Here is a 17,008-nt window from a genome sequence, read left to right on the forward strand (position 1 = left end):
TGAAGTCGGACTCATTTTCAGGATGGATTATTGAAAATAAAGGAAATTGGTAAGTCCCACAAGAACAATTATTTAATGAATGCTGGTAGTGAACTGCTTTCAAGGGAAAAGTGAAAACCAACGATGTAGATGTCAAAAATAATTACATTAGAGGTTAAAGCAAGAGAAATTTGTAAAATTCATAGTTCATCACCAATGATTTGTGCAATGTACTTACTTTACTTATTTAAGGATTTGCCCATAAGTTACACCTGTTACGTTGGCTAATGTATCTTATTACCCTGTATTCATATATATACAGAAAAGTTATGTTTTTTTGTTTGTTTTTAAGAATAAAGAACAATGTAAATGTCAAATAGTTCTGAGAACAGGCCTATAAATATCAGAATCCTTACATGGTTTAAATCTGGCATTTTAAATCTCACATTCAAGATCACTTTCTCGTGAACCTCTGGACAATTTTCAGTGTAGCTGCAGTTATTAGATTTTCTAACAGAAGTTCCTTTATATCAGAATTCAAAAGGTTGCCTCTGAATATTTATCCCTCAGACCCCTCAGGATACTACAGTGGACCTCCATGTTGACAGTTTCCCCGAGGGATGAATTCACAGTGTGCAATCCAATGAATGTTGAAATAAAGGCATTGTTCCCCCAGTGTTGTTTCTAGGAGAACCAGTTTCTTTGCCCAAAGGCAAACTGAAACTGAAAACTGCTCAGTCATAGCTGGAGACCAAGCTCTCAACACCAACCTTGACAGAAAAATCAGGCCAGTTTAAAAGTGAAGTTAATGCTTGCTGTCTATCCCAACATATCCGAGTAGATGACCTTGAACATCAGCTTTCCAAAGTTCATGGAACTTTTACAGCTGAAAACCGTCCACTTTTATCCAGTAATAACAGATTACCATAGGCTGGATCAAGCTGAGCTGCCTCTTTCAGCTAACATGAACATTTTGGGAGCACAAAAGCTTCCTCGTGTCTAATGTACTGACAAATTTGGCTGAAAAAGACTAAAACTAAATACCTTCAGTATTCAGTATTTCATATTTTAGTTTAGTTTATTTTGTCATTACACACTATCATTTAAGATTGCTTTTTTCCCCAGTTTTTAACAATAATGGTTTTCACAGTTACTATAGCAACCTGTCTATGGGCAAATTTGACTGTCCCAATTGAAACGAGGAGTTAAATTGTTATTCTGGTTCTCAATACCTTTTGATGACCTCACAATACCCTCGTTATCGCCCCTGAATGGCTACTTGTATGTCATTCACAGTGGCAACTGTAACAATGTTCTGCTATAAACACCTTTGTCAAGTCTTGGCCTCTTTTTACGAATCACAAGGAAGGAAGTTTAAGAAAAATTCACTATCTGGCCTTGTGGGGGTTTGTTGTCCCAGCCTAAATTTCCTACACCGCAACTCAAATACAGTCCGTATCCCTTTCAACCCCAGTGGTCCCTGTAGCAGGACTGAGCCTTTTCTGTTATTAAACTGCAACCAGCTGCTGTTATTTGAGGGTTTCAGAGTGTGGCACGCTGAAGTGAAGAAGTAGTCTGGTATTACTCTGACTGAAATGAATGCAGCATTTATTGTGCTTTCATTTCTGATGTATTACATTTGGTGGAGTTACAGGTGAGAATTTTTCAGAACAGATTTAGAAGCTTCACCGCGGCTGGCTTGTATTTTCACTCTAATTTACAGGTTTAACTGGGAACAATTTTGCCTCAAATCTTTTCTGCCGGAATCACTCCGGCCTGTTGAGGTGGTCAGATTTGTTTAAAGTGTCTCATTTCTATAGACCCCGTAGTTGTGCAGTTTGTACTTACAGTTCTGTAACTCTTCATGACTGAATGGAAAATTTCAGATGAAATTTCTATAAAAAATAGCCTGGGGCTTATGTATAACACATAAGCCCTTTCTCTCAGCTGCTTTCACAAAATATGTCCTTGTTCCGCCTTCAGACAGAACCTTAAATTTCTTAGCAGACGGCAATGTCTCAGTATTAAATTATATACATATAAGGCCCCAGAACTGAATCGCTTACAGGAACCATCAAGTTCCAGGGAGTGCTGGAACTTGATGGTGGAACCATATCCCAAGGTTCAGCAGGGGCCAAGGTGCAGAAAGACACAAGACCCACGCACAACAACAAACACATACAGCCGCCCACACATTCACAAAGACACACAAAGAAAATGCAGAAAGGTTCACACCCATCCACATCAATCTGACGTGCAGGCAAATTGACCAACCGCCAACCAAACAGCCGTGACCCCAGGACAAGGCCAGTCCAGCCCCCAAACCACCAGCTAATCCCCACCTCAGGCAGGGTGTAGGAAGTCTTGCCCACTCTAAATTTGTGACAAAGCTAAATTTGCACTCTTGTAGCCAGACCCTTTTTCCTCACACTGACATTATTATGGCCAATAACTAAAATACATTTCCAAACTGTCATAATGAATCCAGGATGAAAAGTACAACATCCCACAAGCTGTGTTTAACTGTGATTTTAGGTGCTTTAAAGAGGATTTTTCCTCCAAAGATTAACTGTGATTGCTGAGTAAAGGGCTAAAATTGTAATGCCTCCTGAGCCTTGGTGCAGCAAAATGCAGCTGGGAATTTTAAAGCCTTTGGATATAGATGAATCATTGTCTCTGACCAAAGTTTCTCTGCTTCTTGATTTAGAGGCAGTGTCCTGGTCTGTGTTGTTTCACCCTGATGAATTAAAGCCCAGCGACTGTCACAGAAGGACAGTCCTGCTTGTGTCTCGACATTTGATGAGTTTTGTCTCAAAACATGAGCTAAAGCTCCTCGATCGCTACATGAAAACCATTAAGGATCCTTGAGGAAGCATTTTCATTTGGTAACCCTTACCTTATGTCCTCCTGTATTGAGCCTGAGAGGGGTCAGGTACGGGTCAAAAATCATGTGACTGGTTTCGATGTCGATGGGGGACTGCCTTTTCCCAATGGCACACAGGTTCCAGGCTGAGTTCACCAGACCCCAGAAGGATGGAACTAGTGTTGGAACGAGAGGGAAAAAAGAAAGCAATTATTGTGTGAGCGCCTGTGCACATGCAGGCACAAGATCAAACCATAAAAACAGAAAGAAAGGGAGCAGATGAGCTTCATTATGATGGGACAGAAGTGCTGGTGGAGTTTAGGGAGATTTAAATTTACATATGGCTTCATTAAAATCCAACTAAAAAAAGAACTTTCATTAAAGTCTCCAGGTTATTATCTGCAAGTACAAGTAAGGCGGAGAAATGGACTTCTTAAAAGTGACTCAAAAGTTCTCTCCATCGTTTTTATTGCACATAATTTACAATACCAGAACTTGGCAGACCCACAGGCTAAGCTCAGCCTTGACACAGAAATATACCTCCCCGGAATAAAGTGGTACGTCTTACTTTTACACTTAAAATATTTTCATGATGACTGGTGAATTTTTTGTTGATAACATAATAACAGCATTAATTAGCATTGTAAATTTAAGGATCCTGTAATTGAGTCTGTGTTTATTGTGTGAATGCTAAGTATTAAGCTCATTCTCATTCCCAGCGTGTCCGTTATTTGTGTAGATTAAGCATGTGTACCCAGTACGTGTGAGATGACTGGAAGGGGTGCTTCAATGTTTTCCTAAAAGTAACCAAGTTATTTTCAGCACCTAAACGTAACCCTTTTTTTTAGTGCATTAACCTGGAAATATAATTTTCTTTGCCTAAAGCTGACCTAATACTTTAGTGCCAAACCTAGCCAAGACGTTTTTGTTGTCTATACCTAACAAGTGAATCAAAGCCACAATACAAAGTGAATATTAAAGCTAAAATAAAAACGATTAGCAAGGAAAAAACTCGCTAACTCTGTTAACTGAACTGTATAGGAATAAAACACTTGACATTCACTAGGGCACAAAGGCTTGTGTTTCATTGGTCCTCTAATGAACTGGAACTGAATGCTGAAAGGCATCACTGATGTCCCCTCATACCCAATATACAGTCCAGACCACAAGCAACCATTTTTTCTCCCTCTGTGCTCGAGCACATACACTTGGAAATAAAAGAGCAGATACTCGACCGAAGTGGCAAGACTGAGCTTCATTTGATTTGGTTTCCATTAATGAACAGTGCTGTGATAAAAATCTTTGCCCCTTCCTGATTTCTTCTTCTCTTCTTGTCATACTTGAATGTTTCAGGTCATCAAACAATAATAGTAACATTAGACAAAGATAAGCCAAGTTTTAAAAAAAGAAGATTTAAAATAAAGATTTCACGCTTTAAAAAAAGGTATCAAATAAAACTGGTCCTATGGGAATATCTCAAACATTTAATTGACTCGATGATATACTCTGATTAAAAAGACACGGCATACTTTAAGCACTTAGAAGTATGCTGTGTCTGATCTCATTTAGTACTGTAATGATATACTTACATATTCTACCTTGTAGTTGCATTAAATTGTACTGTGAATTTTAAAAATCAAAGTCATTCAGAAGTGATGTAGTTTTATGCCTTTAATTAGGACACAATATTTCATCACAATACGTCGTACACCTCTCTGCATTTAATCATTAGTTATTATCAATCTCTGGCTCTCTTCCACAGCGTGTCTTCATCCTGTCTTCCTCCCCTCACCCCCAACCAGTTGCGGCAGATGGCCACCCGTCTCTGAGCCTGGTTCTGCCGGAGGTTTCTTCCTGTTAAAAGGGAGTTTTTCCTTCCCACTGTTGCCAAAGTGCTTGCTCATAGGGGGTCATATGATTGTTGGGTTTTTCTCTGTATCTACTGTACAATATAAAGCGCCTTGAGGCGACTTTTGTTGTGATTTGGTGCTATATAAAAAAATTGAATTGAAATTGAATTATGATGATGTGATGATGACACAAACATGTTTTCTGAAATATTGCACCTGGGAGGTAACACTTCTGAGCTTTATATGGTTGCATTTAGTTCCACACTAATCAACAGGAAGGCAAGCTAAATTCTAACACTGTGGTTACTTTTATACATAGTCTATGTTATCAGCTAAAGCTATTAAATTAGTGACACGGGTTAATTAGCCAAAGGTGAGGAATTCGACTACCAGTAGATGTTCTTAGTATTTCTTTTGGCTTCAGTGCTCACTTTAACCAAAGCACGTGTCAGTGATAAATTAGGCTATGTTGTGTTATCTCAACATGTAATGCAGGATTGTTTTAAACCCAAGACTCTTGTAGGATTAGATGTTCAGATAATCAGAACAGTTTTGCTCTCTATCAGATAATCCTTTGTAGTCACATGATTACTACTATCCAGAACAGAAGAAGCTGGGCAAAGAATGGGAATGGAAATATGGTAATGATAGCTGATGTTTAAGGCAGCCAGATGGGGGCAACATGTGTTAGCACTGCAATTGACAGATAGGGAAAGGATGCACACATGCTCACAGGCATACAGAGCCTTAGATGACATTACTAAATCAACTGTAATTTTGACACATGCACACAAAGTCTTTCTCTCGCTCCAGGGCTTATCACTAACTGTCATAATGCTTTTCATCTCCAGGCTTAATGACGATCCAGAGTGTGAAACAGCTGTCATTTTGCTCTAAAAAGTAATCAAGTTGTCTAAGCTAAGACCCAGCTAAATGGGTAAAAAAAAATTGAAGGATTGAAGTTTTGGTCTGCAAAATTTAGATCAAAAAACTTATTTATATAACTTTCTCCAATTGCACTCCATTTTAAAATTCATGCACACTGATTAACACCTGGGAGCTGTTCCTGACAGCCTCTACTCCTATCCCCCCACCCTTCCCTTCATACATTCTGTCCTCCGCTCTCTCCAGCCTCATCCATTCTTCCATCCCTGTCTGACCATATTCTGGGGAGAAGTGGAGTGACAGATGTGGCAGCCCTGACCTGCGGAGTGCAATCCTGACCCCTGCTTGGCACATATCCGCACACTGTTATATCACCAAGCTTTGTTTGTTTGTGTAAGTAGGTCTGTGTGTGACACACAGACACCCACTGTATGTCAGGAAACACATCAAGCTCTGTAGGAAACAAATAATTACTTGGGTCTAAAAAGTGGAATATGTCTATTGTGTTGTGTATGGGATTTAAATAATGGTGGCAGCTATTAGTCAGGACTCCTATAGTTTCATTGTATCTAAAATCCAGATTGTAAGCTGTGTTAGATCATATCGGTCCAGGTCTCTATTAATCTTGAAGTGCTATGATGTAAATACAAAAAAGACTAAACATTAACACTGCATTGTTTCAATTTCAATCTAAGGTGAACTTTATTATAGAAATGGACAGCTGACAAAACAGAACCAGAGAAAAATAAATAAAGAAAATTATAGAAATCACAGAAAAAAGAAACCTCAGAACCTGCTCGAACAATTGCACATCTAAGTATTCCACAGTATCAAGCCATTCATACTTTTCTGTATGCCCATGGGTAAGTTACAAACATACTTATATTGGTGAAAATATGTATGAATACGCAGAACTGCCTCTGCAACAGCTGCGGCTTTAAATTCTTTTGATTGTTATATTGGTTTTCAAGTAGGTCAAATAAAACTTTTCCTCAAATTTCTGCTATTTCAGCACAAGCAGAGATTCCCAACAAACAGATAAAATACAAAAAGATTATCCCACAGAAATAGTTTAGGGATCATCTTTAAAAAACAAATATGCTGCTCTAGACTGGTTATAAAATACAGGAGGAGCATCCTATTTTCTAAATAAACAGAGTTCATTTTGGTTTGGCATAAAGAAAAAAAAATTCTAGACATACTGGATTAAAGTTATTGACCATGGCGCCACCCCCAGAGACATAAATCTCATCCAAATGGCTTAAGTCAATGGCTAAGCTAATGCTTCTATGCGGCTGTACTTAAGCATATTGATGTTTTAAGCTAATTGCTGTCAGCATGCTAATATGTATGCTTAACATTCTCACCATGTTAGCATGTTACAACTTTAACACATTTGTTAACAAACCAAAGATGAAGAACGTCCTAAATCCTAAAATTATTTGAAAAAAACTAAAGATTTTCACCAAATCTCTACAGGCCATGAGTTCAACTCATATACCACAAACTTCAGTTCTCTGAATATCTTTTAGTTCACATGTCACTGGCATTTTTCAGGATTTGTTAGCAACTGGACTACAAATGTACACTAATGATACAGCTTTGCTTGTGGCACCAAGTTCCTCTTGAACATAAAAGGGTTAAAACTCACTGAAAAGCCTTCAATTAATCCAAAATGCTGCAGCAAGAGTCCTGACAGGGACTAGAAAGAGAGAGCAGATTTCTCCTGTTTTGGCTTCCCTTCATTGGCTTCCTGTTAAATCCAGAATTGAATTCAAAATCCTGCTCCTCTGCATACAAGGTCTTAAATAATCAGGCCCACCTTATCTTAATGACCTTGTAGTACCATATCACCCTATTAGAGCACTTCGCTCTCACTCTGCAGGCTTACTTGTTGTTCCTAGAGTATTTAAAAGTAGAATGGGAGGCAGAGCCTTCAGTTTTCAGGCCCCTATTCTGTGGAACCAGCTTCCGGTTTGGATTCGGGAGACAGACACTATCTCTACTTTCAAGATTAGGCTTAAAACTTTCCTTTTTGCAAAAGCATATAGTTAGGGCTGGACCAGGTGACCCTGAATCCTCCCTTAGTTGTGCTGCAATAGACGTAGGCTGCCGGGGATTCCCATGATGCATTGAGTTTTTCCTTTCCAGTCACCTTTCTCACTCACTATGTGTTAATAGACCTCTCTGCATCGAATCATATCTGTTATTAATCTCTGTCTCTCTTCCACAGCATGTCTTTATCCTGCTTTCCTTCTCTCACCCCAACCGGTTCAATTCAATTCAATTCAATTCAATTCAATTCAATTTTATTTATATAGCGCCAAATCACAACAAAAGTCGCCTCAAGGCGCTTCATAGGTACAGAGAAAAACCCAACAATCATATGACCCCCTATGAGCAAGCACTTTGGCGACAGTGGGAAGGAAAAACTCCCTTTTAACAGGAAGAAACCTCCAGCAGAACCAGGCTCAGGGAGGGGCGGGGCCATCTGCTGGGACCGGTCGCAGGAGATGGCCGCCCCTCCCTGAGGTTTCTTCCTGTTCAAAGGGAGTTTTTCCTTCCCACTGTCACCAAAGTGCTTGCTCATAGGGGGTCATATGATTGTTGGGTTTTTCTCTGTATCTATTATTGTATGATTTACTGTACAATATAAAGCACCTTGAGGTGACTGTTGTTGTGATTTGGCGCTATATAAATAAAATTGAATTGAAATTGAATTAAGTGGCAGCACAGAACAACCCACAACTAAGTTTATATAAACACAAAAAAACACTCATTAGAACTGTAAGGACTAAGTTTTGATACATTTCTGTCATTTATATCATACTACTTAGCCTTTTGGTCTCAGGTATCAGTCTGAGCTTTTGAACCGCTGACATCCCTTAAAATCCATTTAAAACGTTGTAGGAATGTTAAGAGACAAAAGACTATTTAAAAAGGAAAACTGTGGAAACCAGTGAAACCAATGGGTTATGTCACACACACACAAAGTCTGTACAATCAACTAATAAAGAAAAAAAGGACACAAAGACTAAGACAGATAACGAGAGAAAAGAGAGACAGAGACTGGGACGGAGGGAGGAAGCCCTGAGGACCAACCATCCTTTTTAATATTAATAAATGTAACCGGGTTCAAATGGCGGGGAAAAGAGAGAGAGACAAAAACTGAGAGAGAAAAGGGAGATAAAGAGTCAAAATGCACTGCCTGGAGATATGTGGAGCTTAAAAGGAGAAGAGCTTTCTGGAAACGTGCATGTTAAGTGATAAAAACTTGTTTAAATCTGCACTGTAGCATGGGTTACTGTATGGTGGATGATAAAAGTTGTTGGATACTGGGTTAATCTGTATTATCAACAATCAAACTGAAAGAATGCACAACTAGTAAAAAGTCTGTCTCACGCTTCAGTGCTAAATGGGGTCCATTGTTGTCCAGGAACTATTAAAATACATCAATGAGTCAAACTGCTTCTATGGGTAATGTGTAACTTCATTACCACGAACATTTACGTTCCCACATACACAATTCTGCTGCCCCAAATGCTCAATAAAGCATTAAATATGGATTATTCCGCCACAGAAAGTAGAGCTTGAGAAATGCTCTAACTCTATCTGATTGGATAACCCTTGTTAAACATTATAGTAACCAGTAGTTTATGGGGTATTGCACAGGTTTTGTTTTAATGTAAACAATAACCTTGTTGACAACAATTTAGGGAGGTAAACTATAGAAAAATACTGTTTTTGCTTGTTTCTCATCTTTTATTTAAACTGAAACGACCTCACAGCATGTAAGCTCCTGTAGCTCCATCCAAAGATACAATCTCAAAGTCACAAAGATTTTGAACAACCTATGAAAATATTCAACACTAAGGCAAAAATATATTTTCATCAAGGGATTATTTGCTGGACTGCTTTTGGTTGGATGAACGACTTTCACAAGTCTGCTGGTAACCTGACAACCTCAGTTCATTTTCTGTGTTTCTGTGAGCAAAAATACGTAGCTCATGGAATAAACCAAAAACACATTTTACACCTATAAGAGAGACAGTCAGAAGATTATAATAAAAAATTGAATAGCAGCTTTGAATGCGAGAACATGAGCTCTTAGGGAACAGTGGAGTGACTGCTGTTCTGAATGGAGGATGGAGTTGCTATCAATGTGCCAAAAATGGAAGCTTAAGGGTAGATAACTGGGAGCAGAACAAAGCTGTCAGGGGTGGAGCTCACTCGTGGGGATGAGGTGTAAGGCTGTTCTGAAACCCCTTCATTCAATCAAATCAATTTGGAGTGATCCTCCTCTCCCAAATAACAATAGCCATTAAGTAGATTGGTTACTTGTACAAATATGAGTTTTGCTACTTTCAGAATTGATGTGTAACACACAACTCAGTCACAAAGCCTGCAAACGCTCACATTAACCTTTCTTGTTCTTTACAAAAGCAATTTATCCTCTGAAATGATTTCATTATCAGGTCCTGCTACAATGGAAGCCATAATGAAAGACCCTTATCAGACATACATTCTATATCAGTACTGCAGTTTGTCCGTCTCTTTGAAATTCTACAAACATAAGCTCAATACGAGTACTCATCTCATTCAAAATTTTGGAGCACACCTATTCCTACTCGTCTTACTTTCATCTAAATGTATGTCATTTACCAAGCATTCATGTTGCTTCCTAAACCCCATCACAACAAGCTTCCTAAAAGGGTTTGACTAGATTTGGACAGAACAAAGTTAGCTTCACTTGGGACACTCCAAAAAATCACTGGAATTTTAGATGGTTGGTTGCACAGTTGTAATATCAGAAAAAATCTGTTACATATACACATAAAACATAACTGAAGTTTAAATCAAGCTCAAAGACTGCCTCGTACTTCGTGCTGGAATACGTTCAGGGGCTCTGGGCGAGATAAGAGCGCCTAATGACTCTCTGTCCTTATTTTTCCTGCTTTCTTTTCATCCTTTGCATTTGTATTGGTAAACATTTTCTAATCACTATTAAGTTAATAGAAATCTGATTATTTTAGTTTAATGTCCCCTGAAAGTAACAGGTAAGCATTTAAGAAATATTCTTGGAGTTATCGCTTGATTTCTGAACAGGGCGACACTAGTAGCAATCTAGAGAAGTAACTATGAACTGAAAGATAAATGGCATCAATACCATAGAATCTGATAAGAAAGAAGATTATCTGCACGTTGACGATGGTTCATGAGTACTTTCTCATCTAAAGTACACTGAACACATTGTACAATGGATGAGTTAAGGTTTTTAAAATTTCAGGAGAGATTTCGCTACATTTAATGAGGTCTCACTGGGCCAGTCTCATTCTGGGACTCAGCTTTGAAGACCCCAACAATCTCATTCGTAATAGCAGATGTTACAGTCATGGCTACATGTCCATGTTGAGCCTGCTTCCCCACAGACTGTATAACTGGCCAATCTGCATCCAGCTATCCTATCTAAAGGTATCCTATCCCAGACAAATACATAATGGAGCAAAAGCTTCAACAGATAAACCTGAGGGGTTTATGCTGAATTGCTTATTCCTCCTAAACCACCCTGTGCAAGCTGTTCAACCATTACATTCTCCTGGGAGAGATACGATGCGCATGCCAACACAGATTCGCCAACCTTTGGTAGTCCCATGCAAGTGTAGTAGTGTCCTAGAAGGACGTGTTTTGCTATGGTTAGAATGCTGGATAAACGTAATCAGAAATGATTCAACCACCTACTGTGTGACTCCTGGTCAAGTAATCTGTGAGTAAGCCTTTCCAAAAAGGCAAGCCTCTAAGTGATGGAAGAAACACTGCTACTGATGACTCAGTAGATGTTTTAGGTGAAAATGCTTTAACATGGAGTTGTGTTTCCTGTTTAATTTCAGAAATACATCATTCTGCACCCTAACCCTTCAACAGATTGGGTGTACCTCACCTTTGCTCTATGAAGTATCTAATGGAGTGTGTGACACCTAGATTTTTTATTGTATTAATTAAGCTTGTCAAGCTGTTGTAGGAGAAAGCAAATGTGGTTCATTCCTTTCATATCCAGGAAACACTGACACTTGACAGATTTTCATAACTGTTCAGTTTGCAAAACTGTGGCCTAAGCCACTTATGAACATTAAGCTACAATAACAGCACGTTTGTGATCATACACTTGTCACAGAGTGTCTGATTAGTAGTTTAAGTATGAGCTGAGGGAAGATGTGTGGATAGGGATGCTGTAGGTAGTATATAAGTCCTGGATTTTATGAGCATAGTGTGAGCACTTCTCCACCCTGAGTAAAATGTATACAAGGGAACTTGTTCCTATCTGTGCAGACTGAGAGGTCTCTGCTTTCCAAGCTTGGAGTGGCTTGGAGGAAAGCTGGAGGTTGTGCCGGAAACCTGCATCCAAACACGTAACATTTTGCTACAGTTTGTAAGTTGCAGTGTTCAATATACCACCTTGCTAGATTTGGTTTAGACTTTAAGCTGAACATGACCCTAGCTTTCAATTTACTACAAGTACCACTAGTAGACCCTGAGGACAGCATTTAACTTAGCAGGAATACTTGAAACTCGAAAAAGGCGGGAGACAGATACACCTCTGCAACCAGAATCAGCCTCCATATGAAACTGACTACATAATAACACATTTTATCCATTTTCAAAGTATAAAAATACTTAATTGCTGATTTTACAAAACTATTAACAGTTTTATCATTTCAGTAGATATGACTTATAGCCACTATATTGTTAAGATAACCAGTTGCTTTGGCTGTAGGTATGCATTTACTCAGCAAGCAAGCATCAATTCTACAACGAAGGAGGAAATTTTGGTATGTTGGTAGCCACAGATCTTAGATGGATTGCTATATCTTTAGATTTGCTACCCTTTCCAGCAGGCTTCAGCATTATTTCTAGGCTGCTGGGATTCAAAAGCACATTTTCTTTGTACAGGTGGAAATAAAATCACCAACCTACTGCTTTATTTTACTTCTCATTAAGTCTACTGAAAAAACACTTCAAAGAAGTGGATTTCTAAGAGAAATTATCTTGAAAGAACTGCTTTAACTACATAAAAGTTGCTGAAAATGCAAATGAGTATTGGAGGTGAAGGAGTGACTCATGACCTCAGTGTGTCGACAATCCTCGCTACATTTTCTGTTATCAGCAAAGAGGGTAGTTAAAGTAATCTGAACCAGGTGTTTCATTCAGAAGGCATCCCACTATCCATATATTAACCCAGCTCAAAGCTTGAGAGCTTGTTACATATGTCTCAGTCACGGGTACAGAAAGTTTTCCCTTTGAGTGTACTGACGTGTTATATGTTTAAATGGAGAGCAGAGATTGACATGCACTGCATATACGATTTCCTAAAGAGTATGAGCGTATCGCTCATACTCTTTAGCTTTGATGTGCTGTTGGCACAATGTATGATATGTGTGTGCCAGAGAGATCAGTCACAGCTTAAATAACTTGCACATCATGTACGGGGGGTTGGTGCAATAACATTAGAAGATAATGTTAATGCATTTGTAGACATTACACTGACTGCGATTAGGTGGACAAAATGACCACAACCGCAAAAGTCAATGTCAAGAGTTCTGCCTCAGTTTTCAACACAAGGCATTAGGTGTATCATTTTGAATATACTCATGCATGACAGTATATATATACACAGATATAAACAAATAAAATATTAATGATGCGTCTTTCTAAACCTGGAAGACAAGCTACCAGGATTATTGAACCTGTTCTCACCCAGAGCATTCTCATTCCCAACGCGAAACATACCGATGATTTGTCACAGCCTGACGCAAAAGGTACCCATCTGCGTCCGTATGAAATGCTCTTGGACATTGTCTTAATTGAAGCACGGTTTTCTATGCGCTTCCCTTTTTTTTCACTTCGCGGCTTTCTATTGCAACCTTAACCCTTACCTTACGTGCCTCGGAACGCGTAACATAAAAACGATTTGTCAGATAGTGTCATTATGTTACGTTTTGGGACAAGAACATGTTGTCTCACCTCTGAGTATCAGTTAGAGTAGAATAGAATAGAATTCAACTTTATTGTCAATGCACATGCACAGGTACAGGGCAACGAAATGCAGTTTGCATCCATCCAGAAGTGCTTTAGCCGTGATATAGATATATTACAATATATATTAGCAATAATATAGATATGTAAGTATATTACAGAAATGGGTCTATTATGGTATGTTATAATGTACACGGTATGAAGTATGTTATGAATATTCTATAATTATAAGTATGTACAGGCTGTAGTGAGTACAAGCTATGTACAGGCTATGAACAGGATATAAATATGAAAAACTATACAGAAATATGAGATATACAGAAATGTGAACTATGCAAGTTATAAACAGTTGTAGGATTAAAAATTATCGTATGTACAGAATGATTATTTACACAGAACTATACAGTAGTGCAGTTAAGATAAGTGAGATATGTGGATAATTTCTACAGAGGCTGTATAAAGTGCTAGTGGTTGTGAGTGGTGGTTCAGTCCATGTTATTATTGTGTGTTTGAGGGTACGGTTGTCCATTGTGTGTGTGTGTAGGTGGTTGTGGGTGTGGGTGTGTGTATGTTCAGTCCATGAGTTTAATGTGGGTCAGATGTCAGGAGGCAGAGTTCAGGAGCTGAACTCTGCCTCCTGTGTGGGGAAGAAGCTGTTCCGGTACCTGGTGGTCTTAGTCCGGAGGCTCCCACCCTCCTGCCTCGGGCAGGAGGGTGAAGAGTCCATGTGATGGGTGACTGGGGTCTTTGATGATTTTCCCAGCCCTTTTCAGACACCGCTTCCTGTAGCTGTCCTTTATGGCAGGAAGTGGTGCTCCGGCGATGCGTTGGGCAGTTTTCACGACCCTCTGCAACGCCTTCCGGTCCGAGGCAGAGCAGTTCCCGTACCAGACTGTTATACAGTTGGTCAGGATGCTCTCGATGGTGCAGCGATAGAAGTTCACCAGGATGTCTGAGGAAAGGTGGTTCTTCCTCAGAGTCCTCAAGAAGAAGAGGCGCTGGTGAGCCTTCTTGACCAGCTTGGAGCAGTTGGTCGTCCAGATGAGATCCTCGGAGATGTGGACACCCAGGAACTTGAAGCTGCTCACACGCTCCACAGCCGTCCCCTTAATGTGGATGGGTGGATGTGGGTCAGCATTCCTCCTGTAGTCCACGATGAGCTCCTTAGTCTTCTCGGTGTTAAGCAGCAGGTTGTTTGTGTCGCACCACTCAGCCAGACGATCCACCTCCTCCCTGTAGGCGGTCTCATCGTTGTCACTGATGAGGCCAATCACCGTGGTGTCATCTGCAAACTTAATGATGCTGTTGGAACCATCAGCAGGTCTGCAGTCGTGGGTGAAGAGGGAGTAGAGGAAAGGATTGTATGTGGATTGTATTGAACGCTGAACTGAAGTCTATAAACAGCATTCTGGCGTAGGTGTTGTTGTTGTCCAGGTGTGAGAGGACAGAGTGCAGTGCGATGGAGACTGCATCCTCTGTGCTCCTGTCCTGGCGGTATGCGAATTGGTGGGGGTCCAGGGTGGGGGGGAGACAGGATTTGAAGTGTGCTAGGACCAGCTGCTCTAAGCACTTAGTGATGATGGGGGTGAGTGCTACTGGGCGGTAGTCATTGAGGCTAGATGGGTTGGAGTTTTTGGGTATCGGGACGATGGAGGTGGATTTGAAGCAGGCCGGTACCACAGCGTGGGCCAAGGACAGATTGAATATGTCTGTGAGCACTCCTGCAAGCTCCCCAGAACACGCTCTGAGAACACACCCGGGGATAGAACAGTTGATAGAACTGTTGATAGAACAGTTCCGGCTGTTCTATCAAATGCTGCTATTCTATCAGTATACAAAATGTCTCACTTGGCATTTCCTTGACCCACATGCTGCCTAAATATTGGGCACCAGGAGATTATTAACAATCGGCAATGCTTGTCCGCATATGGAAGTTTGAGGGACGGTGGTAGAATAACACTTGAATAGTTGCCACTGACATAAATGCTGTTGTGTACATTTGCACTTGTTCACTGGTGTATAGGTATTGTTTCTTTCTCACAAGCTGATAAATGCTGAATATCAATTATGGAAAATGCAGTAAATAAAGAAGACTTAAGAACTCATTGACTTTATACCTGGAATGCTGAAAATGAGAAACACAACCTCACAGACCTTTGTTAATGGAGTCTGTTTCTCTGATGTCCACCTGCTAGAAGAAAGGGCGCCAATGACAGCTGCTACAGACAACACACACTACACTTAAATCAAGCTTTGGACTCATTCTTCATTCAGCCAGGATTCCCAGAATCCCAGTAGGATGTTGGTAAAAAAAAAAAAAGTACATGATACTTACAGCTTAAAAACTGCCCAGCAACTAAGAGCTGTTGCATTTAGGAATATTTCCTTTGTTTTAGCATTTTGTGAACTGATTAGCATCTTTCCTTACTTAACTGTCAGACGTGCTAATCATACCACTCTAATGGGGAATGGTTTAGCCCACACTGGAAGAGTATTAGCTGTATGAGGACTGTAAGCAGATAAAATACCAGTTTGACTATGTTATGAGACATTATTCTTGGGCTAATTAATGTAGCGTGGTTGCATGGAATATTATCAAAAGTCAAAAGTCCTGTGCAAGATCAAACATATTCACAAGAAAATGATTTAATTTCATGGGAGTAGGTGTTCATGCAATTAAATCCTTTGCTCATAAATTCATCAAACCAAGCATGTAGATTTTAGCAGCACAAAGCAGCTATCAGGCTCCTGAGACTGTCTGCTTGGCATGGTTCACAATCCAAAATCTCACCCCTACTGTCAGTACATTAGGGTTCCAGTTTGAGTTTGGTTTTCTTACCCCTCAAAATTTAAATGTATAATCCTATTATTCATCTTTTTATTATTCATTCTGGAGGAGCCTGTAATTCAATAAGTCAGTGAAGCTCAATTCTGCCAAATGACAGTAATACTGAGCTGTCATTGGACAGGATTGGAGATATTTGAGGATATCCTGGACTGTCAAGATAGCAGATTCCACAAATGAGCGTTGACTCCTGTGTATTTTTAGAGCCCCTTTTCCTTTCCTGGCCTCCACCCTCCAATTTGTCAAAAGTCAAACTGATTCACGCAAACAGAATTCGGCTTTAAGAACACCTGCGAGAGCGTAAATCTGCTGCAGAGCTCACCAAGCAGTTACTCTCACAAGCATGATAGCTTGTGAGCTGACTTGGGGTGAGCAGCACAGATTGTTAAATGTATGCTCAATGAATTGAACTGCACGAGTGGCAGTACATCTGTGAAATTAACTCATTTGCTTGTGATTATGTTTTAACTTAACAGGATTTTTGACATGCATGTAATTCCATATCACTTGAGTATTGGCTTCTGTTTCCCCCTGTCAAACTAGCCACATGTAACT

At 39.8% G+C, this 17,008-nt stretch overlaps 1 protein-coding gene across 1 annotated transcript in view; it reads right to left on the bottom strand.

Moving 5' to 3' along the window:
• The window catches only part of LOC116312179 (carbonic anhydrase-related protein 10-like), a 130,344-nt gene that overhangs the window by 56,152 nt on the left and 57,184 nt on the right, over nt 1–17,008 (bottom strand). The window contains exon 3 of the mRNA XM_031729535.2: nt 2,876–3,018. Coding sequence (XP_031585395.1) covers nt 2,876–3,018 — 143 coding nt within the window. The remainder of the gene's footprint in view (nt 1–2,875; nt 3,019–17,008) is intronic.

The sequence above is a fragment of the Oreochromis aureus genome, linkage group 4, assembly GCF_013358895.1.
Source record: "Oreochromis aureus strain Israel breed Guangdong linkage group 4, ZZ_aureus, whole genome shotgun sequence".
In the NCBI taxonomy this organism is placed as follows: Eukaryota; Metazoa; Chordata; class Actinopteri; order Cichliformes; family Cichlidae; genus Oreochromis; species Oreochromis aureus.